Consider the following 25,039-nt stretch of genomic DNA (forward strand, 5'->3'; position numbering starts at 1 on the left):
TTTGAATAATTCTGAGAAACTGTTATGAATGTACTTAAAATGTGTGCCAGATAGATTATCCACCAGCCTCAGTGCAAACATATTTCTATTATAGAATATTCATTTCCCAACTAAACCACTGTTTCTCAACCTTGGTGACTTTAAGATGGATGGACTTCAATAACCAGAATCCCCCAGCTCGTTGGGGAATTCTGGGATTTGAAGTCCACCCATCTTAAAATTCGCCAAGGTTGAGAAACTCTGGACTTGACCATCTCTAACTTTCAAACTCTTCGCCTAATTCCCACTTTGTCAAACACTTTTTGGCTGTATCAAAACCAACTTCTAGACAAAATTCAACATGCCGTAACAACTGAGCATTTAGAATTCATCTGTCTGGACTGATTCTCCCAAAAAACCTTCAACATCGTTTGATGAACTTTTAGCCAGGATAATAATGATCAACTTGCAATGTCCAAGTTGCCAGATGGCATTTTAAAGTACGGTTTCCACACAAATGAGAAACAGCAGCGTTCTATAGATGGCAGTTGCATCTGGAATTTGGAGAAGACACCATGGGACTCAAAAACATCATGAAATGTTTGGTGAAGGTTGCTCTCTGACCCCTTTTAACATAACAATGGCCAAGAAAATACACTAGAAAAGGAGGATATAACCAGTGATGGGATTCAGCCAGTTCGCATCTATTAGGGAGAACCGGTTGTTAACTTTCTAAGCAGTTAGGAGAACCGGTTGTTGGAAGAAATCTCCTTTTGTTTTTTCCCACTTTACAGGGCTAATCCTGTAAGGAAGGCAGGAAGGAAACATTCTGGTGTTGTTTCTAGCCTAATCTTTATTGACCTGCTTACAGAAACTGCCTCTCCGGTTAATCCTTGCTACATTGTAACAGCTAAGGCGAAGCGCCCATCGACCTGAGTGATGTTGAGTTGGCCATGCCCACCCAGTCACATGACCACCAAGCCACGCCTACCCAGCTGGTCATTAGAGCAGCGAACCAGTTGTTAAATTATTTGAATCCCACCACTGGATATGACCGGAGAAAAGATAGGTGGACATTTATTTATTTTTTACCAAATATACCTCCAACTAAAAAAAGCCGAATCGTTGAAAAAATGGATGTGCACTCACCAAACCTATAACTTATTTCTCTCGTGCAGATTCACTCTTCTCTCCCATATACATGCAGGGACATTCTCTGTCTTCCATCTTCACTGTTTCACCCACTATAGACCTGGCTTAATAGCAGTAACTTTGAGAGGGATCTTGGCATCTTAGTGGACAATCTATTAAATATGAGTCAGCAAGGAAACGGCAGCCAAAAAAGAGCCAGGAAATTAGGATTTCAGGTAAGAGCCAAAGGGCCAAAAAAAAGCCAACGCAATCCTAAATTGCATTAACAGAAGGATACAATCAAGATCAAGTGAGGTACTAATAGCACTTTATAAAGCCCTAGTAAGACCACACCTAGAATACTGCATCGAGTTTTGGTCACCACACTATAAAAAAGATGTTGAGACTCTAGAAAAAGTGGCACAACGATGATTAGGGGACTAGAGGCTAAAACATAGGAAGAATGGTTACAGGAAATGGGCATGGCTAGCCTAGTGAAGAGAAGGACCAGAGAAGACATGATAGCAGGCTTCCAATATTTGAGGGGCTGCCACGGAGAGGAAGGGGTCAAGCTATTTTTCAAAGCACCTGAAGGCCAGACAAGGAATAATGGATGGAAACTGATCAAGGAGAGATTCAACTTAGAGATAAGGAGACATTTTCTGATGGTGAGAACAATCAACCCATGGAACAGAAGTTGCCTTCAGAAGTTGCGGGAGCTTCATCACTGGAAGCTTTCAAGAAGAGACTGGACTCCCACTTGTCGGAAATGGTGCAGGTTCTCCTTTTTGGGCAGGGAGTTGGACTAGATGACCTACAAGGTCCCTTCCAACTCTTAATCTGATTTGTTTACTCATACGGGTACACTAGTGGGATTTTTGGCTTTTTTACTAGTAGATCACAGCAGTACTAGTTGTTCTGGTACAGGCAGTCCTTGACTTACAACAGTTCATTTAGTGGCCATTCAAGGTTATGACGGCACTTTAAAAAGTGACCTTTGACCATTTTTCAGACTTACGACCATTGCAGCATGCCCATGGTCACCTGATTTACATTTGGATGCTTGAGAACTGATTCATATTTATGATATTTCTGCCATGATTCACTTGACAAACCGGGAAAGTCGTAAAATGGGGCAAAACTCACAACATATTTCTCACTTAGCAACATAAATTCTGGGCTCAATTGTAGTCCAGGGCTATGTGTACTGAACTTTTTAAAAACTAAACTTTTCAAATTTGACTCTTTAGGTAGTCCTCGGCTTATGACCTCAATTGAGCCTGCAATTTCGGTTGTAAAATCATGACAACTATAAAGAGGGCCACCATATAACCATATATGCCCGATTTTACAACCTGTTTTATGGTAGTTGTTAAACAAATGCAGCGGTCATAAAGTGAATACCACAGTTGTTAAATGAACCCCTTAAGGGCATTATTTATTTATTTTTGCTGGAAACTGGAAGCAAACTCTGGTTTCTGGCAAAAACGTCATAAATTGAGGTTATTGGTCTGCGAGATGTGTAGGCCAGTTGACAAGTATCCAGAATGCAGTCAGGCGACCATAGGGGGCATTGGACATCAGAAGTTTGAATCTAGGCCGTAAGTCCCTTTTTTGGAGTCCATTGTAAATTCCAACAGTTGCTAAGTGACCAGTCATAAGTCGAGGACTACTTGTAGTGTCATGAAAAGAAAGGAGAAATCTTTGAAAGATAGGTCAGAGCAAAGCTACACATTAGTTGGTCTTTCTGACTATCTTCACGCCCAAACTATTCTGCCTTGCCACCATACAGGCCCCTCGGCTGTTGGCCAAGTCAGGGATGTCAAACTCAATTTCATTGAGGGCCGCATCAGGGTTGCGTTTGACCTCCGAGGGTTGGGATCAGGAGTGAAATCCAGGAGGTTCTGACAGATTCTGGAGAACCAGTAGTGGAAATTTTGAGTAGTTCGGAGAACCGGTAGCAGAAATTTTAAGGAGTCTGGAGAACCGGCAAATGTCACATCTGGCTGGCCCCAGAGTGGGGAGGGAGTGGGGATTTTGCAGTATCCTTCCCCTGCCACACCCACCAAGCCACACCAACCAAGCCATGCCACGCCCACCAAATCATGCCCATAGAACCGGTAGTAAAAACAAAATTGAATTTCACCACTGGCTGGGATGGGTGTGGCCAGCTTGACATCACTCGTGTCCAGGTCATCTATGGTGGCTCAAGCACTCTGCCAGCAAAAACGGGTTTCCGAGCCCCATTTTCGGTTGCGACGGCCTCCTGCAACCCTTTGCCAGTGGGCCTCCCGAGCTCTATTTTCGCTGGCAGAGGCACTGCAAGCCAGTCTTTCGCTGTTTGCAGGGTGGCCCTGTGGGCCAGATCTAAACACCCCACGGGCCGCATCTGGCCCACGGGCCTTGAGTTTGACACCCCTGATCTAGAGTGTATTCTTACTGTGAAGTCTCATCCTTGTGTCACTGAGAGCAAAGCAAATCAAACTTGAAAAAAAATATAGACCAGGTGAGCCCACCAGAGGTTAAAGGTTGATAGAGTAGAAATTTTTTCAGACTGTGCACTGGGCCATTTGCGTTTCTGGCGCATGTGCGCTCCCGTTTCAGCACTCGGTGACGAAAAGGTTTGCCAACACTGCTCTAAGCCAATGTTTCACTCTGTAATTTGGCATTTCTCAATCTAGGACTGCATGAGTTATGGCTGCAATATCGCGATTCCCCAAAAGCGTGTTGGGTGGGAAATCTGAGCTTTGCAAGGGATGGAGGCTGCTTGGTTATGGATGGCTAATGAAAAGCATGGGTGGTAATTCTGCTCAGCCTTGCAAATAAGGGTGGCGGAAGCAAGAAATAATCTTTGGGCTTTCAGGAAAGGTGCCAGGCCAGTATGGATCATATACTTCCAAGACCAAAGTGCCTGGTTTTCCCTAGATCTCTAACACCACACGATCCTCATAATAGGGAGGGGAAATACGTAGAATTAACAGAATAGCATCCTTTGGATTTAAGGATTTTTCTGCACTAAAAGCTGACATCCATAGGTAAAGGCAAGACTGTTAAGGCAGTATATTTTTTTTTTAAAAAATCAGTATTTCATTCACACCTCCAGATTGCTTTTTAGGTTGGCTTCCAAGTCATAGAAAAACCAAGACCTTGGATTGTGCTTGCCTTTAAGTTGAAGGCCTTCCGACAATGATCAAATAAGGAGTTGGTGTGTTCCATGTGCATTCAAACCTGGGTTACAATCAGGAGTGGGGTCCAGAGGTGGTATTCCGCCGGTTCGCACCAGTTCGGGTGAACCATTAGTGGCGGCGGTGGGAGGCTCCGCCCACCTGCCCAGATGTCATCACGGATGCCCTGCGCATCCGCTCCCAGTTCCGAACTGGTAGTGAAGGTAAGAGGATTTCATGCCTTCTGGGATCCTACCGGTTTAACAACCGGTTCGCTGAGCGCGCATGCACAGTTTACAGAGAAATCACCTTCCGCATTACTGCCGGGGAGGAAAACAGCTGAGGTGGGGCAATTCATTCTGCTGCGCCTATCAGCTGGGCTTCAGAAAAGGGAATATAGGTGAGTATAACACTGGGGCGGGCGGGCGCAGCTGAAAGTCAGAGCAAACCGGTTCACTGCCAGCTGATAGTCAGAGTTATTGGTTCACCTGAACTGGTCCGAACCGGTCGAATCCCACCCCTGGTTACAATTCATCGTGTTAAAACTGAATTTTAGAGGAGAATAATCACGGATACTAGTTTAAGCCAACTTCTGTCCCTTTATTTACCACCTCTCTTTATGAAACCCTTCTGTCTGAACAATTTCCTTTGGGTGCTCTGCTAGACAGGCTCCATTGATGTCTTTGAGTTTGTTATCGGGCAGATCCTCCGGCTTGGTGCAAAGTTTTAAGGCCCTGGAGATGAAGACATCCAAGTCAAACTGAGGGTCAGCTTTCTTGTCGACTTCCTTAGGTTCTTTGTGGAGACACGGAGGAGAAGACGGCAGACTCCGTTCCTGAATCTCCGGAAGAGCGTTGGGGCAGTCGAGTCCCGTCTGGGTGCTTGTGACCCACTGTGCGATCTCCAGGAAAAGGTTGGATGGTTCTTCCTCTAGCGTTATCTCTGGCGCGGGGGCAATAGATGCTCTTTTCCAATGGGACAAATCTAGGATGAGCTTGGGTTCGGAATAGTGGTGGAGCTTGCTATCCCTCCACAACAACTTGTCTAAGTAAGAAGGTGAGCCAACTTTATAATCACAGGAGTGACCAGAGTCCCCTTCAAACGTTCGGTCCATTGAGGAATGCGATTGCTCCAAAAATCTCTCCGAGCTACTCTGCGAATATTTGCGGGGATCCACTTGAGCTTCCTCGGCGGTAGATTCGGATCCTGCGCGGGGATCTCGCTGCACCTCATCCAAATCGTGGCATTTTTCGTGACGCCATTCCAAATCCGAGGATAAGCTTACTTGGTATCTGTTTATTTGAAATAACTACAGGGTTAGACACAAATGAAACATTTCACATGTAATAGTTACCATATTTTTCGGAGTATAAGACGCACCGGAGTATAAGACGCACCAACATTTTGAAGAGGTAAATTTTAAAAAAAAGTTTTTGTACTCTGCAGACCCCCCCAAACCGTCTGTACACCTCATTTTTCATGAAAAACTAGGCATGCAGAGAGTTTGAGAGGCCTGCAAAATGCTCCTGGGGGCTGAGGGGGGCCAAAATGAGCAAAAAACAGCCCATTTTCAGAAAAAACAGAGCATGTATAGGCTTTGGGAGGCTTGTAGAGTGTCCTGGGGGCTGGCCAAAACAAGCAACAAACGGCTGGTTTTTCGCTAATTTTTGCCCTCCCCAGCCCCCAGGAGCACTTTGTAGGTCTCCCAAACCCTCTGCCTGTCCATTTTTGCAAAGGGGGCAGGGATTCGGGAGGCCAAAATGCTGAATTCAGTGTATAAGATGCACCCAGATTTTCACCCTCTTTTTTGGGTGGGAAAGGTGCGCCTTATGCCCTGAAAAATATGTTGTATCATCACACTTGGCCAATAAAGAATTCTATTCTATTCTATTCTATTCCATTCCATTCCATTCCATTCCAAAACTTTAAAAGTAAAGAAGAAAGCAAACCAAGTTTGGAATAGAATTCTCAGACCTTCTGTGTTTCTGCTCAATTCAACCTAGAGAAGAAACGTACCTATCCCAGTTGGAGATCTGGCTGTGATTAGCTTCCATCAACAAAATGTCATCAATCTCATCCTCAATCCGGAAAGGGTGCTGAGAAACAGGTTCATCCTCAGGGCAGTAGTACGGCCTCATAAAAGGATGCTGAAGGCCCATCTCTGCTGTCAACCGGTCCATCGGATTGAAGGTCAGTATCTTTTCCAAAAAGTCGATAGCTGCAAGAGGCAGATATAGAATCAAACCAAGAGTACATACCCCTGGCCCAGTGTTGCAAATTGCAAGTCATCCTCAACTTACAACCACTGCAGCACCTCTATGGTCACATGATCAAAAATTCGGGCCCTTGGCAACTGGCATGTATTTATGACGGTCACAGTGGCTCGAAGTTATGCGATCACCATAAGGAAAGTCCAGTGGTGGGATTCAAATAATTTAACAACCGGTTCTCTGCCCTAATGACCAGCTGGGTAGGCGTGGCTTGGTGCTCATGTGTCTGGGTGGGCATGGCCAACTCAACATCACTCAGGTCGATGGGCGCTTCGCCTTAGCTGTTACAATGTAGCAAGGGTTAACCGGAGAGGCAGTTTCTGTAAGCAGGGCATTAAAGATTAGACTAGAAACAACGCCAGAATGTTTCCTCCCTGCCTTCCTTACAGGATTAGCTCTGTAAAGTGGGGAAAAAAACAAAAGGAGATTTCTCCCAACAACCGGTTCTCCGAACTGCTTAGAAAGTTAACAACCGGTTCTCCCGGATAGGTGCGAACTGGCTGAATCCCACCACTGGCAAAGTCAATGGGGAAGCCAGACTCACTTACCAACCATGTTACTAATTTAACAACTGTGGCAAGGAAAAGTCATCAAATGGGATAAAGCTCACTTATCTGTCTTGCTTAGCAACAGAAACTTTGGGCTCAATTATGGTCGTAAGTCGAGGACGACCTGTACATTATCGGCACAATAAACAGAATCCCTCCTGCGGTCAGAGAAGGGATCAAACGTGAAGCTCAATTGTTAGCCCCAGACCAGTAAATCAACACCACTGGAAGGCTACAGCTATTTTTCTTGAGCTTGGCTATAATAATAGAACCCCTGCAAGTCTGAGGAAGCTCCTTTTCCTCCTTCTCCTGTGTCTGTCAAGGGCTGTGATGGCAAACCTATGACACATGGGCTGGAACTGGCATGCAGAGCCATCTCTCTGGGCATGCCAGCCATTGCCTGTTGCTCTTCCAGGTTCCAGTGGGTTTTTGCACGCAGAGAAGCGCCAGAAATCGGAAGAGCAGCTCCCTGGTGCAAGCCAGCTGGTCTTCATACATACATGCATGCCAGAAACTGGAAGATCGGGTGACCAGCGCGCAGGCACCCTCTGGAAACTGGAAGTTCAGCTTCCCGGCAAGCGCATGCGTACCGGGGAACTGCTCTTGCAGTTTCCGGCGCTCCCATGCGTATGCACTGGGGAGCTGCTGTTCTGGTTTCCAGCACTCCCCTCACACTCAAGAAGGCCAAAAAGGTTCGCCAACACTGGTCTAGGGTCTATGACAATTCGCTGTGGCCAACTTGCCACAGGACAACTTACCATGGGACAACTCACTGTGCGACAAGAGCTACTGTAATATCAAAGAAATTGTGGAATAGAATAATTAAAGAAAGGATGCAAAAAGAGGGATAAAATGAAATGCAAATGACAAAAAAAATACTTTTTAAATTTTATTTTAAATAATTACATTGGATTGTTAAATTGATCCTCTGTGAGTTGGCTCGTGCCAAGCTATCCCTTGACGAGTTGGCTGCAGCGTGTTGTCTATGCCAGTGTTTTTCAACCTTTTTTGTGCAAAGGCACACTTTTTTTCATGAAAAAAATCACGAGGCACACCACCATTAGAAAATGTTAAAAAAATTTAACTCTGTGCCTATATTGACTATATATAAAGTAATTCTCCCACGGCACACCTTACACTATGTCACGGCACACTAGTGTGCCACAGCACAGTGGTTGAAAAACACTGGTCTATGCCAGGGGCGTCAAACTCGATTTCATTCAGGCTCACATCAGGATTGTGTTTGACCTTGGGTGGGCGTGGCCAGTGTGGGCATGACATTCAGGCTCCATTTTTGGCCATGACAGCCATCCCGGGCTCCGTTTTTGGCCACGACAGCGTTCTGCAGCCCTCTGCCAGCAAAAACAGAGCTCGGGGAGGTCGCACACAGCCGGCTTGGGCTCCGTTTTCGGCCACGACAGCCTTCTGCAGCTGTCAGCCTCTGTTTTGCTGCTTGCTTTTTGGCTGCCATTGAAATGGGAAGGGGGGGGGGCATGGTATTTGGGTGAGGGAAGTAATCTGTGCAGGAGAGACTGTAATAAGGGAGTTGTTCTCACCATCTACTGCGCATGTGGCAGAGAGAGGGGTTGCCGCCAAGGCCAACCTGATGATGATTTTTGAAGATGTCTCCCACATGACACCTGTGGAGTGTTTGGATTGGACTATGGGATGGGGTTACCAAGGGGAGGGGATTGGGTCACATATTGATACCTATGATTACGCGCGCTTTTGCCTCAGATCTTGCTTTGCCTAGCTACTATCTACTCATGACCAGTAAAAGTACTCTTAATTCTGCAAAATGGAGTTGAGTGGTTTCTTTCTTGGTTACTGAGCGAAGCAGCCCTGACAGCAGCCCTTCTGCCAGCAAAAACAGAGCTTGGGAGGGTTGAGCTAAACTTCCTTTTCGCTAGCAGAGGCAGCATGGGCTGGTCCTTCGCTATTTCTAGGGCAGGCTCATAGGCCAGATCTAAGAAACCCGTGAGCCGAATCTGGCCCCTGGGTCTTGAGTTTGACACGCCTGGTCTATGCTGTGTCCAAATGTTTTCTGGATATCCTCAATTTCAGAAAATGCAGAAGTGGGCTGCTGTGGGTTGGCCCAGGTTCGGGAGAACCCATAGCTAATGTTATGACCAGTTCAGAGAACCTCCAAATCTCACCCCTGGCTGGCCCCACCCACCCTGCCCCGCGCCTTCCACCCCTCCCCTCCTAGGAATCTCCACGTGACCCGTTTTTAATGCAAGTTAAGTGCAGGGCCCACAAAGAAGCTCAGGGAGGGGGAAAACGGGCTTCCCGGAAGCTCCGGAACCTTGGAAATGGGCCCCTTTCCGGCCTCCGGAGGGCCTCCAGAACCCAGGGGAGGCAGTTTTCACCCACTCAGAGGCTCAAGGAAAGCCTTCGGAAGGCAAAAATGGCACCCCCGCCATGGTTCAGGAGACCAACTGGGCCACACCCACTACGTCCGTGCCCACCCAGCAGCCCAGCAGAGAACCCGTTGCTGAAATTTCTGAAGCCCACCCCTGAGCAAATGTATAACTCCTTGTTGCCTTGGCAATGGAATCTGAACATTTCCATTGAGATACTTTTCCTTACTCTCTGAATCCATTAACTATGGAGTGTCCTTGTTCTTCATTCAAAAGCAGATCTCTAATTAAGTTTAATAGGAAATTTGACTTTTGGACGTGTGGGGAATCCAGTATTCTTTTAAAATTAAGAGTTACCCCTGAAGCTGAGGCAACGAATATTTGGACACTATGACACTGAGCTCTGCCCTAAACTTGCTTTCCCCAAAAGTAAGCTTTATTGTGTTCAGTGAGGCTTTCTCTCCCAAAAGTGTCTTTGGATTGTTACTAATAGTGCATTTGGGGAGTAAATGGGGCTGAAATTGGAGCTTCATAGTCTCAAGACACTCTCAAAAGTCCTTAGGCTTCTATTCATTGGCCTTTACTTTTGCATCAGCAAAACACAATTAAGTTAACATAAATACTTTTAAAACATTAACTTGGAAATGCAGACAGGAATAGCGTATAAAAGTTCAGATATTTACTGTGGAACTCCTTGTTATTGTTAAAGAACTGATCAAATATCAAAAATAGGCCTTTGATTTCTGATGATTACAATTTTTTAAGACCGCAGGCAAAAATATATGTTCCAGGTAGTTGGGTTTTTTTAAATGCTTTTTTATAGAATATTGGCTTTCATTTTTTGCAAAATGGAAACGTCGGCACATATTTAGAACAACCAAAGACTGTTTCATACATTATTTTTAAAATCTTTGTTGACATTCATTTCACACTGATGTTTGAGGTAAAAACTTCTCAGGGTGGTTTATAAAATACCGTATTTTTCCGAGTATAAGACTCACCGGAGTATAAGACGCAATGTCAAGCCAGCCTTCCTCAGCAACCAAGAAAGAAACCACTTAACTCCATTTCGCAGAATTAAGAGTACTTTTACTGGTTATGAATAGATAGCAGCTAAGCAAAGCAAGATCTAAGGCAAAAGCGCGCAAAATCATAGATATCAATATGTGACCCAACCCACTCCCCCTGGTAACCCCATCCCTAGTCCAATCTGCAAATCCCTTAGGTGTCGTGTGAGTTCCACTTCAAAAAGCATCATCAGGTTGGTATGCAGGACAGTTGGCCTTGGCGGCTCCAATCACTATCTCCAGTATGTGCAGTAGATGGCGAGAACAAAACTCCCTTTACACAATCCCTCCTATACTTAAAACTTCCCTTCCCAAATACCAGGCCTCCCCCTCCTCGTTTCAATGGCAGCCGAAAGCAAGTAGCGAAACAGAGGCTGACACGGACCAAGATTTTGAAGAGGCAATTTTTTAAAAAAAGTTTTTGCATTCTGCAGGCCTCCCAAAAATGGCCCGTTTTTCACGAAAACGGGCCTGCTTTTTTGTCAAAAAAAGGGCATGCATAGCCTTTAGAAGGCTTGTAGAGTGCTCCTGGGGGCTGGGGGGGGGGCAAAAACGAGCAAAAAAGGGGCACTGTTTTTTGTCAAAAAAGGGCATGCATAACCCTTAGGAGGCTTATACAGAAAAACAGCCTGTTTTTCGCTCATTTTTGCCCTCCCCAGCCCCCAGGACCACTCTGGAAGCCCCCTAAAGGCTCTGCACAGCCATTTTTGCAAAGGGGGTGGGGTTTCAGGAGGTTAAAAATGCTGCATTCAGTGTATAAGATGCACCCAGATTTTCAGCCTCTTTTTTGAGGGAAAAAGCTCCGTCTTATACTCCGAAAAATACGATAATCTTCAAAGCAATTTTTTTTAAAAAACTCCAAAAGAAGCATTTAAGCCCGTTTAATAACTTCATGGATATCTCCATGAGATCACCATAAATTAAGCTCAGCTTGAATATGTGTGTTTGAGTGCATACGTATCAGTGGTGGGTTTCAAAAAATTTTAGAACCTCTTCTGTACGTGTGGCCTGCTTTGTGGGAGTGGCTTGCTGGCCATGTGACTGGGTGGGAGTGGCTTGGCAGTCATGTGACTGGGTGGGCATGGCCAACTTGTAAAACATGGTGAAACTCATTTAACAATCCTCTTGCTTAGCAACCAAAATGTTGGCTCAGAAACTCTGGCATTTGAAGCACGCAAGTCTTAAAGCTGTCAAGTTACAAGACTCTTGCACCCCTAACCCTTTAGGGGGAAAAAATCCCAGGGATGTTCAAACTTGACAGCTTTAAGACTTGTGGACTTCAACTCCCAGAATTCCTCCTCCAGTCATGTTGGCTCAGGAACTCTGGCATTGAAGCACGCAAGTCTTAAAGCTGTCAAGTTACAAGACCCTTGCACCTCTAACCGTTTAGGGGGGAAAATCCCAGGGGTGTTTAAAATTGACAGCTTTAAGACTTGTGGACTTCAACTCCCAGAATTCCTCCTCTCACTCTTCATCTTGATGATGTACGGACGGGCGGGGAAAAGGAGCTGGAACCGGTTCTAAATGGCACTGTAGATTTGTGGAACCTCTTCTATAGAAGAGGTTAGAACTGGCAGGGACCCACCCCGATACACATACAGTATATTCATAGGTAAATGTCTATGGAGATTCTCAGTCATTTAGGTCATGGTTATCCCAAAGGTGCTTTTCAAGAGGCAACTTTCTTGTTTTTTTCTTTTGAAGACGTTTCGCTTCTCATCCAGGAAGCTTCTTCAGCTCAGAGGTTGGGTGAGAAGCGAAACACCTTCAAAGAAAAACCAGAAAGTCCAGTTGCCTCTTGAGACAACCATGACCTGGATGACTGAGAATCTCCATAGACATTTAGCAATGCAGAGCTGAAGCAGCTTCTTGGATGAGAAGCGAAACGTCTTCAAAGAAAAACAGTCCAGTTGCCTCTTCAAAAAGCACCTTTGGGACATCCACCCACAGGATTTTCCATTAAAAGGTGGGCCATATAGTTTCAATGTCCCAAGGTCATGTGATCACCATTTGCAACCTTTGGACAAATAAAGTCAACAGATAAGCCAGATCCTCTTAACAACCATGGCAAAAAAGGACCATAAAATGGAGGAAAAACTCACTTAACAACTGCCTCCTTAGCAACAGAAATTTGGGGCTCAATTATGATCGGGCACTGAGGACTAGCTCTGTATACCAGCGGTCACCAACCGGTGGTTCGTGGACCTCACATGGTCCGTGAGAAAATTTTGGTGGTCCACAGGAAAATTATTTGCATTTTTTATATTGCACTTCATACTATTTATTTATTTTTTTAAAATTCATATTGATGGTCCGCATGATTTAAAATTATGAATTTAGTAGCCCCTGAGGTCTGAAAGGATGGTGACCCCTGCTCTATAGTACATATGTTCTCTTTTACATCAATGTTTTCCATGTTCTTTCTATCAGAGTAAAGTCTACAGCACCAGTTTCATTCCACAGAATATTTTTTTCAAAAAAACCCTTTGGCTGATTGGTGAAATGAATATAGATTTATGAAGTCGCCCTGATAGTGCACCAGTGGTGGGGTACAAATAATTTAACAACCGGTTCTCTGCCCTAATGACCAGCTGGGTAGGCGTGGCTTGGTGGTCATGTGACTGGGTGGGCATGGCCAACTCAACATCACTCAGGTCGATGGACGCTTGGCCTTAGCTGTTACAATGTAGCAAGAGTTAATTGGAGAGGCAGTTTCTGTAAGCAGGTCAATAAAGATTAGACTAGAAACACCACCAGAATGTTTCCTTCCTGCCTTCCTTACAGGATTAGCCCTGCAAAGTGGGGAAAAAACAAAAGGAGATTTCTTCCAACAACTGGTTCTCTGAACTACTTAGAAAGTTAACAACCGGTTCTCCCGAATAGGTGCGAACCGGCTGAATCCCACCACTGGAGTGCACATGATGTTTAGGAACCCCCCCCCCAAAAGGCCGTTTAATCACCCCATCCCCGTGACCCCCACCCAATCGCAAAGCCACCTTACCTTTGCTGTTGACTTCAGGAAGAAGCTTCCGTAAGGGTCGTTTCACTTCCCAGGTGCTATTGATGAAAGTTGGCATCACTTTGAGAAGTTCTTCCTTGTCCTCTTCGTGGAAAACAGGGATTGTTTCTAAAATGAGTTGCATCTGCTCCAATTCATGGCTTCCTAAACAAGCAAGATGAAGAGGCAGTCCTTGGGATATTGCAAGTCTGAGCACTCGCTCAACTAAACAACTCAACATTTGTTTTGTTATCATAGCAGGCTTATTTAATGTTGGGTTTTTGCCCTGGCTTGAATCGCTTTTCTGTTCCAGCTCTGCTGTCAGATCCATGAATCTCCATTGAATTGAATTGAATTGAATTTATTGCACTTATATGCCGCCCTTTTCCCCAAAGGGGACTCAGGGTGGCTCACAATCCAAGTCAGGAAAGGGGGTACAGATAAGGGATAAAAAAAGACGAACAGAACAATACACAATTTATACAGAACTTTTTTATTTTTCTTTAAAAAAAAACACAAATATGTCATCATTTGTCAATCATTAAGACATTGAAGTACAATTTTTTTTTTGTTGTGTGTGCCTATCATTTCTGATAGATGGCAGTCAGTCTCTTCTTGAAAGCTTCCAGCGATGAAGCACCCACAACCTCTGAAGACAAGCAGTTGCTTGATTGTTCTCACTGTCAGAAAATTTCTCCTTATTTCCAGATTGAGTCTCTCCTTGATTAGCTTCTATCCATTATTCCTTGTCTGGCCTTCAGGTAATTTGGAAAATATTATCCTCTCTGTGACAGCCCCTCAAGTATTGGAACCCTGATATCATGTTACTATTCTTTATATGTTTTAGCCTCAAGTCCCCTAATCATCATTGCTGCTCTTCTCTACATGAGTTTAGTTGCTGCCAATGAACTAAATCAGGAGTCTCCAAACTTGGCAATTTTAAGACTCGTAGACTTCAACTCCCAGAATTCCTCAGCCAGCCTTGTCTTTAAGCAAGTCTTAAAGTCGCCAAGTTTGGAAACCCCTGCACTAAGTCAGGAATATCACTTGTCCCGACGGTGTTTTTTCAAACCTTCAGATCGAAGAAGCTTCTTGGATGAGAAACAAAACATCTTCAAGGAAAAACAAAGTCCAGTTGCCTTTTGAAAAAGCACCTCTGGGCCATACATGACCGGGATGTCTGAGAATATCCATAGACAAATCTCACTTGTCTATCTTCACCACTAGAGGGTGAATGTGTATGCTAAATAATCCTCCCCCCCCCCAAAAAAGGAGAGTATTCTTTGAGTCAAACTGGATTCCAGGTAACCAGGGATCATTTATCATTTTTATCATTTTATCATTTTATTAAGATTTATAGGCCGCCCTTCTCCCTGAGGGGACTCAGGGCGGCTTACAATCACAGGGAAGGGGGTGCAATAATAAAAGACAAACAGTGAGTGAACAAAATAAAATAATAAAACACAACTTGCATTCAACAGTCAACACTCGGGCGGGTAATTTAAGAACTTATCCCCAGGCCTGCTGGGAGAGCCAGGTCTTAAGGGCCGTGCGGAAGGTCTGAATGGTGGTGAGGGTACGAATCTCAACGGGGAGATCGTTCCACAGGGTCGGAGCTGCAACAGAAAAGGCTCTCCTCCGTGTAGTCGCCAGTCGACATTGACTGGCAGATGGAATCCGGAGGAGGCCCAATCTGTGCGATCTAATCGGTCGAAGGGAGGTAATCGGCAGAAGGCGGTCTCTCAAGTACCCAGATCCACTACCATGGAGTGCTTTAAAGGTGGTCATCAATACCCTGAAGCGCACCTGGAGATCGACAGGTAGCCAGTGCAGCTCGCGGAAGATGGGTGTAATGTGGGCGAACCGCGGTGCGCCCACTATCACTCGCGCGGCTGCATTCTGGACTAACTGCAGTCGCCGGATGCACTTCAAGGGCAACCCCATGTAGAGCCCATTGCAGTATTCCAGCCTAGAGATCACAAGGGCTCGAGTGACTGTTGCGAGAGCCTCCCAGTTCAGGTAGGGCCGTAACTGACGGACCAGGCGAACCTGGGCAAATGCCCCCCTGGTCACAGCCGACAACTGATGTTCAAAAGTCAGCTGTGGATCCAGGAGGACTCCTAGATTACGGACCCTATCTGAGGGGTATAAAATTTGACCCCCCAGCCTGAGTGTTGGAATATCGGCCAAATTGTTGGGAGGGAAACACAACAGCCACTCAGTCTTGTCCGGGTTGAGCACCAGTTTGTTAGCGCTCATCCAGTTCTTAACGGCCTCAAGACCCTGGTTCATCACGTCCACCGCTTCATTGAGTTGGCACGGGGCGGACAGATACAGTTGTGTATCGTCCGCATATTGATGGTATTTTATCCCGTGCCTCCGGATGATCTCGCCCAGCGGTTTCATGTATATGTTAAATAGTAGGGGGGATAAGACCGAACCCTGCGGCACCCCGTATGTTAGGGGCCTCAGGGACGATCTCTGCCCCCCGACCAACACCGACTGCGACCTGTCCGAGAGGTAGGAGGAGAACCACTGCAAAACAGTGCCTCCCACCCCCACCTCCCGCAGTCGTCGCAGAAGGATACCATGGTCGATGGTATCGAAAGCCGCTGAGAGGTCAAGGAGAACCAGGATGGACGCATGGCCTCCATCTCTGGCCCTCCAGAGATCATCAGTCAATGCGACCAAAGCGGTTTCAGTGCTGTGACCAGGTCTGAAGCCGGACTGGAAGGGGTCAAGATAACTAGCTTCCTCCAAGGCCCGTTGAAGCTGGAAGGCCACCACCTTCTCAACAACCTTCCCAATAAAGGGGAGGTTGGAGACAGGACGATAGTTGTTTAAAATGGCTGGATCCAAGGATGGTTTCTGCAGGAGGGGTCTCACCACCGCCGTCTTAAGTGCGGTGGGGAAGTGCCCCTCCCGAAGGGAGGCGGTCACAACCGCCTGGATCCAGCCATGTGTCACCTCCCTGCTGTTGGCAACCAGCCAGGAGGGACATGGGTCCAGAATACAGGTGGAGGCACTTACAGCTCGAATGGCCTTGTCCACATCCCCAGAGGCAACATCCTGGAACTCAACCCAGAGATGGTTTGCCAAGTAATCCCCCTGTGTCTCGGCTGGATCTACGGCGGTGGAGTCCAAGTCCGACCGAAACCGAGCAACTTTGTCCGCCAAGAACTGGGCATAGTCCTCAGCCCTACCCTGCAAGGGGTCTCCCACATCCCTCCTATTGAGGAGAGAGCGGGTGATCCTAAACAGGGCGGCTGGGCATGACTCAGCGGACGCTACCAAGGCGGAGATATGCGTTCTTTTGGCAACTCTTAGTGCCCGGATGTAATCCTTGGTGCCGGTAGTTAAAAGTGCTCGGTTCGCCTCGGACTTATCGGACCTCCACAGGTGCTCTAGGCGTCTCCTCCGGCGCTTCTTCTCCCGGAGCTCCTCGGTGAACCAAGGAGGTCTCCGGGATCCGCTGACCCGGAGGGGCCGTAGTGGCACAATCCGGTCAAGAGACTCCGATGCCGCCGAATGCCAGGCGGCAACCAGAGTCTCCGCCGAACTGTGGGCGAGAGTGTCGGGAATTACCCCAAGCTCCGTCTGGAACCTCAAAGGGTCCATAAGTCGCCTGGGGCGGAACCACCTGGTCGGTTCCTCCTCCCTACGGTGGGGGTTTGGCCTCCGGAAGTCAAGCCTCAGTAGGCAGTGGTCTGACCACGACAGGGGTATGATCTCCTTACCCCTCAGACCAAGATCACGCATCCACTGCTCCAAGAGGAATACGAGGTCGAGCATGTGACCCGCTGTATGAGTTGGGCCCCGGATTACCTGGGTCAAGCCCATGGCTGTCATGGAAGCCATGAACTCCTGCGCCCCATCAGAGCGTTCACTGAGCGATGGCAAATTAAAGTCCCCCCAGAACTATAAGCCTGGGGAGCTCAACTGCCAGCTCGGCTACTGACTCGAGGAGCGAGGGGAGGGATGCTGCAACGCAGTTGGGAGGCAGGTACGTTAGCAGCAAACCCACTTGACCCTTGAGGTCCAACTTTATCAGCAGGGACTCACACCCGGCAAGCTCCGGAGCAGGGACCCTACGAGGTAACAGAGACTCCCGGATAATAATAGCCACACCGCCACCCCTTCCCTGGGCTCTCGGCTGATGAAGCACCTGAAATCCCTCTGGGCACATCTCTACAAGGGGGACTCCTCCTTCTGTGCCCAGCCAGGTTTCAGTAATACATGCCAGGTCTGCCCTCTCGTCAACAATTAAGTCCCGGACGAGGGGAGCTTTGTGAATAACAGACCTGGCATTTAGCAACAGCAGCCTGAGACCAGGGTCCTGACTACTCGCGCCATCTGGTCTTGGAGTGGGACTCATAGGGCCGGAAGGAGGGATCTCTGTAATGTAGCGAACCCTCCTTCCCCGGTAATGGCTTGCCCTAAAGTCCCCGCCATATCTGCCCCTCCCTGTTATGACCGCAATGCTCCGACCCACTCCCGCGGCAGTAGTCCCCCCAACCGCCCCGGTGACCCCCGCCTTCCCCAGTAGGCCCTCCGAGTCACACATATTCATTCACTCACACAAGCAATCCCCACGTAATGGTTAAAAACAAAAACAAATAGAGCAATAATAACAGTAAAAGTGGGCTCATTCAATTCACACATACAAGTCCCATGCACTCACCATACCGTTTAAAAATTTTTTGCGCAGCATGTGAAGATCTTACAAAAAGTCAAATAGAAGGTATACAGAAGGGGGAGATGGCATTGCTTCCCTTCCTATACAATTGGAAAGGTCCCAAGAGTCCCAAGAGTCTAGGCGGTTAAAAAGACCGCCAGTGATGTTTAGTCCGGTTTGCCAACGATGTTGGGGAAGGCAGAATCTAGGTGACTGAAATGGTTTCCCTGGGGTGGTAAAGAGTAACATTGGTTGGGCAGGTACAGTTTGTTCACGTGTGTGGGAGCCCGAGAGATGTAATTGCAGAAAGGGTGGGTAGATGTTAATTGAAGAGGCGGTGAAGATGACAAACCAGCCAGAAGATGAAAAAAGTACCAGTAATGGCCACAAGGGGGAGTCCAAGATAGTAAACCAACCCAAAGATGAGAAAAGTACCAGTAGTGGCCACTGGAGGGAGTCTAAGCTCCAGGTACCCTGCCTTTCCAAAGCAATGGCGTCCAATATAGAAGCGTTCAATGAATAGCTCTGTCGGACGTGGCTCTCTTGAGATGGTAACAGCAGCAGACAATAGCCAACACAGCCAGTACAGCAAGGAGCCCGTCGTTGAAGTCCTAGAGTCACACCCTCGGCAGTTAAACAATAGATAGAATCCAACGGAGGTAATGGCAAGATGTAAGGTAAATGCCACGCCAGAGGGGAAGAGAGAAAATCAGCTGGGCTGCGTTGCAGAGCTGCAGGGTTGTAATGGGGGGAGAGAACAGGCACTTCCATAAAGTACCCCACTCCCTGTTCGGGGCACAAGCCCACACGCCAACAATAAAAGTTAATTAGTGAAAGACCAGGTCTCCCAGGGCAGTGGGGCAGCTTCTCAGGGCGGCGAGGCCGAAACCACCGCCGCTCGCATAAAGCCGCCACTGCCGCCACCGCCGCCGGCCAGCTGTTTAAAACGAACGTCGAGGGAGGTAACAGCATCCAGGAGCTATCCAAAGGCAGCCCCCTCCTCAAATAATTACCTCCCCGGGAAGCCTGAGCGTTGATATCTTGAAGGGACCCCTCCGTTCTCATGTCCGGGGTCCTGGTCACCTGGAATTTTTTGTTTTTCGATCGCCGGAGCGGTGAGACTCGGCAGCCATCTCCCATTCTCATCTCCCATATTGGCCGAATTTTTTGGCAAAAGTAGAAAAAGGATTTGCTATTGTCTTCTGAATTGTTTTTAAAAAATAATATTTCTTGTATAATTTACAAAACCAGGGGGTTTTGTGTCTTCAAATCAGCTATGACCCTTTTAACCCTAACTAGCCAGTTCACCTTCTGAGACAATAAAGGTAAAGGTTCCCCTTGCACATATGTGCTAGTCGTTCCCGACTCTAGGGGGCATTGCTCATCTCTGTTTCAAAACCAAAGAGCCAGTGCTGTCCGAAGACGTCTCTGTGGTCATGTGGCTGGCATGACTAAATGCCGAAGGCGCATGGAACGCTGTTACCTTCCCACCAAAGGTGGTCCCTATTTTTCTACTTGCATTTTTTACGTGCTTTCGAACTGCTAGGTTAGCAGAAGTTGGGACAAGTAACGGGAGCTCACTCTGTTACATAGCGCTAGGGATTCGAACCACTGAACTGCCGACCTTTCTGATCGACAAGCTCAGCGTCTTAGCCACTGAGCCGCCATGTTCCTATTTTGTCTAAGACAATAGATCTACTCAAATCTTTTCTTGGTGTCCACAGTGACTAGGAATTTTGATAGATGAATTGCACTGAGAGGATACAGTAAATATTTCACTTTTGAGGACATTCCTGTAACAAGTGATGAGAAACAAAATGGGCAGACAAACTTTAATATTGAAACAACACAGCGGGATAACAGCAAATCCTTGCCTTTACACAGTGATGTTGCCTTTACCCAACACGCTTTGTTCAGTTATTGTGTTAACTCATTTCCTAAATTCAAACTGTATACAGGTAGTTCTCGACTTACAACAATTCATTTACTGACCATTCAAAGTTACAGCACTGAAAAAAGGGACATGATCATTTTTCACACATATGACCGTTGCAACATCCCCACGGTCACGTGATTTTCATTTGGGTGCTTGACAACTGGTTCATATTTATGATGGTTGCAATGTCCCAAGGTCATGCGATCCCCTTTTGCGACCCTCTGAAGAGCAAATTCAACAGGGAAGCCAGAATCATTTAACAACAGTGTTACTAAATTAACTATTGCAGGGATTCGCTTAACAAATGTGGCAAGAGAAGTCATAAAATGGGGCAAAGCTCACTTAACAAATTTCTCACTTAGCAACATAAATTCTAGGCTCAACTGTGGTCGTAAGTCGAGGACTACCTGTATCACACCAACAATGAAGTGAAAGGGATAGAGTATATGCATTTAGGGTGTCATGCCTCAGCATATAACTATATACAGTTGTTGCGCTCTACCCCCATCTAGTGGACTGAGGGACAAATATGTCCAAACATGCAATCTTTATATACCGTTGTTGCGCTCTACCCCCATCTAGTGGCCTGAGGGACAAATATGTCCAAACATGCAATCTTTATATATCGTTGTTGCGCTCTACCCCCATCTAGTGGCCTGAGGGACAAATATGTCCAAACACGCAATCTTTATATATCGTTGTTGCGCTCTACCCCCATCTAGTGGCCTGAGGGACAAATATGTCCAAACACGCAATCTTTATATATCGTTGTTGCGCTCTACCCCCATCTAGTGGCCTGAGGGACAAATATGTCCAAACACGCAATCTTTATATATCGTTGTTGCGCTCTATCCCCATCTAGTGGACTGAGGGACAAATATGTCCAAACACGCAATCTTTATATATCGTTGTTGCGCTCTACCCCCATCTAGTGGCCTGAGGGACAAATATGTCCAAACACGCAATCTTTATATACCGTTGTTGCGCTCTACCCCCATCTAGTGGACTGAGGGACAAATATGTCCAAACACGCAATCTTTATATACCGTTGTTGCCCTCTACCCCCATCTAGTGGCCTGAGGGACAAATATGTCCAAACACGCAATCTTTATATACCGTTGTTGCGCTCTACCCCCATCTAGTGGACTGAGGGACAAATATGTCCAAACACGCAATCTTTATATACCGTTGTTGCCCTCTACCCCCATCTAGTGGACTGAGGGACAAATATGTCCAAACACACAATCTTTATATATCGTTGTTGCCCTCTACCCCCATCTAGTGGCCTGAGGGACAAATATGTCCAAACACACAATCTTTATATACCGTTGTTGCGCTCTATCCCCATCTAGTGGCCTGAGGGACAAATATGTCCAAACACACAATCTTTATATACCGTTGTTGCCCTCTACCCCCATCTAGTGGCCTGAGGGACAAATATGTCTAAACACACAATCTTAATATACTGTTGTTGCGCTCTAGACCAGTGGTGGGATTCAAACAATTTTACTACCGCTTCTGTGGGCGTGGCTTTGTGGGCATAGCAGGGGAAGGATACCAAGGGGAAATCTCCATTCCCTCCCCACTCTCAAAATTTCCGCTACCGGTTCTACAGAACCTGTCAGAACTGGCTGAATACCCCCTCTGCACTAGTCCCATCTAGTGGCCACAGAGACAAATACCAATTATATTGTTTGAAGCTGACCCAACCCCTTTGCCCATCAGCCTGCACTCTCAAAACAAGTGCACACTAGGAATCCAGGCTCCCTTTTCCTTTAACATTTGGAGAAGTCAGAAGCACAAAGAAGAATCCATCTTAATCTATGGTACATGGTCATCCAAGGACAAACCCACATCCCATACACACAGAGCATTGCTGGTGAGATTTAAATTGCTTGTATTTATTCATTGTTATGTTCAGCAGGAACTTAATACTGTCTATCTTGTATTTGGTTCTCCTTCCATGTATCCCTATTTTCCCCAGTTTCACCATATCCTGTTCTTTCAATAAAACATCCAGATCTACCCACACGATCTGTTTCATTGGAGGATAGGTGGGTTGAGCTGCCTGTCAAGCTGCACACAGACTAACATGTAGGATATAACATAGGGCAAAGCAATCTAAAACAAAAAGAGGGGTTAAAATCCATTTTAACAAGCTATTTTTAACCTGGTTAAGCACGAGGCATAGACATATCCTAAAAGAAAGCATGGACTGAATCAGTTTCATCAACAAGCGAGCGAGAAGGAGAGAAGTGAAGAAATACACAAGGGGAAAGATTTAGCTAAACAAATCTGCATGTGTCTCTACTTCCAGAGTCTGAGTTTCAATTATTCAGAGGGGAAGGTTGTTAGGAACAGATTTCAGAGAAATTCAACCATGGGTGTCAAACTCACAGCCCACGGGCCAGATGCATTACGTGTGGCCACGCCCACCCCCAGTTTAGTAAAGGGGGGGATGTTGCAAAACATCACATGATTATGTGACGACCCAAGTTTGACATCCCTGATATAAAGGAAGATTTTTGCAGTTATAAACTCCTACTTTTTTTTGGTCTTGGCTAAAGTTTCCTATTCTTGGCCACCTTTAAGACAGGTGGACTTCAACTCCCAGAATTCTCCAGCCAGCTGCTGATTAGGGAATTCTGGGAGTTGAAGTCCACACATCTTAAAGTGACCAAGAATGAGAAAGCCTGATCTTGGCCATTCCTCACTTCTCTCTTTTTACACAGCTGGCACAGTAAAAAAAACAAAAACAAAAGTCAAAATAGTAGCTGCAACCATGTGGGTAACTTAGAATAGAATAACAAAGTGGGAAGGGACCTTGGAGGTCTTCTAGTCCAACCCCCTGCTTAGTCAGGAAACCCTAAAGCACTCCAGACAAATGTTTATCCAACATCTTCTTAAAAACTTCCAGTGTTGGAGCATTCACAACTTCTGGAGGCAAGTTGTTCCGCGGATTAATTGTTCTAACTTTCAGGAAATTTTTCCTAGGTTGCTTCTCTCCTTGATTAGTTTCCATCCATAGTAAAACACCTCAGGGTTTGTTTTTTTAATCGGATAAAGGAACTTGCAAATGAGGTTTCACAGTGAAATCTTGAAGGAAGAATTGCTGGGGGGAAATGGTATGTAGTAGATAGAAAGTAATATTCTAACATTTGATGCTGGAGTTGGGAAGTGAATATTTCTCCTAATAGAATTTGATACAAAAATATTTTCCAAATTTAGCTATTGGTGCCCAAGAACAAAATGAAGGCAGGAGTACAATAACTGCACATACCAATTAAGGAGCATTTTTTAAAATAAGTAAATGGCCACAAGGGCTATTTGTGCTTCAAAAAGGATCGAAGGAATATTTTTAGCTACCACCAAGATGGGGGTACCAGGGATAAGGGAGTTACATAAATATCTTCCCTTGCACAATCTCTGTGCAAACTGCTTACAAAAAGAAAAAGAAACAGCTATTAGCTCTGGAAAGCAAGATTATATTCTGCTGTAAGGGGCTAAAAAATGGAGGGGGGGGATTTATTAACAGAAAATAATTACAAGTCATGAGTAAGGACAAAACTATGTCCAGGAAGAAATTTAATTTCATCCCACATTTCTTATTTCTGAAAACCATTAGCTGAAGACATTCAAATTAAACTGGAAGCAAAGCACCCTTAAGAATATGGTGTATTTGTTTTGTTGCTGTTGAAATCTCATTAGTGTAGCTTAAATTATTAACTATCTCAAATCAGCAGCTGAATGGAGGATGCAGCCAGTGTGCTCTTAAAATTAGTGTAGCTTCTCACTCCTAAAGGCTGAGTCAGATATTAATAAAAGTTTTAATTGTGTCAGAGGTGATGATGGGTCACAAATCTATTTCAGAGAAAACGATTTTCTGTGTCATCAAGAATCAGTTTTGTTTTGGTATTATTAAGGTTGGTCACATAGCCAGTTATTTAAACTAGATTTGGCATATTTTTATCCACCTATCGAGTCCTTCCTAAGGACCTGAGACAAGCAGATGGTTTGATGGTATCGTCAAAGGATGTAAATAGTTCCAAATAGGTCTTTTGCAATTGATTGATGGGGATTCTGTCAATGCCACTAGTGTTCCAAGTGGTGCTTCAGATGTTTTACAATTGCAACCAGGACCTCGAGTACTATTCCTCCTCCTCCTGATTTTCTACATTTCTTCTGTTATGTTTTGCTGTCACTTTTCCTCCTCCTCCTCCTCCTCCTCCTCCTCCTCCTCCTCCTCCTCCTCCTCCTCCTCCTCCTCCTCTTCCTCCTCCTCCTCCTCCTCCTCCTCTTTCTCCTCTTTCTCCTCCTCCTCTTTCTTCTGCTGCTGCTTCTGCTCCTCCGCCTCCTTCTTCTCCCCCTCCGCCTCTTCCTTTTCCCCCCAATGTAAAAACACTGCTGTAGTTCTTTAGCTGGTGGTAGCCTTCACGCACATCAACTTCTTCCTTTTTCTAAAGATTGAATTGAATTGAATTGAATTTATTATATTTCTATGCTGCCCTTTTCCCCGAAGGGGACTCAGGGCGGCTCACAATCCAAGTCAAGGGAGGGGGTACAGATAAGGAATAAAAAAGACGAACAGAACAGTACACAATTTAAAAGCACACAACAACCATACCATTAGAGGGGGGGGGGCGAAAGCTCTTTAGCCCCAGGCCTGTTGGAACAGCCAGGTTTTAAGGGCTTTGCGGAAGGCCTGGAGGGTGGTGAGGGTTCGAATCTCCATGGGGAGCTCGTTCCAGAGGGTCGGAGCAGCCACAGAGAAGGCTCTCCTCCGGGTGGTCGCCAGTCGGCATTGGCCGGCGGATGGGATTCGGAGGAGGCCTAATCTGTGGGATCTAATCGGTCTAGTGGAGGTAATTGGCAGCAGGCGGTCTCTCAAGTACCCAGGTCCAATACCATGAA

The 25,039-nt window shown here is 46.1% G+C and overlaps 1 protein-coding gene across 1 annotated transcript in view; it reads right to left on the minus strand.

Moving 5' to 3' along the window:
- Nucleotides 1-4,878: 4,878 nt before the first annotated feature.
- Nucleotides 4,879-25,039, minus strand: part of LOC116506484 (mitogen-activated protein kinase 4-like) — a 46,305-nt gene continuing 26,144 nt past the window's right edge. The window contains exons 3-5 of the mRNA XM_032214261.1: nt 13,521-13,682; nt 6,291-6,492; nt 4,879-5,566 (exon numbers count right to left, since the gene is read on the minus strand). Coding sequence (XP_032070152.1) covers nt 4,879-5,566; nt 6,291-6,492; nt 13,521-13,682 — 1,052 coding nt within the window. The remainder of the gene's footprint in view (nt 5,567-6,290; nt 6,493-13,520; nt 13,683-25,039) is intronic.

This window comes from Thamnophis elegans, chromosome 3, assembly GCF_009769535.1.
Source record: "Thamnophis elegans isolate rThaEle1 chromosome 3, rThaEle1.pri, whole genome shotgun sequence".
Classification (NCBI taxonomy): domain Eukaryota; kingdom Metazoa; phylum Chordata; class Lepidosauria; order Squamata; family Colubridae; genus Thamnophis; species Thamnophis elegans.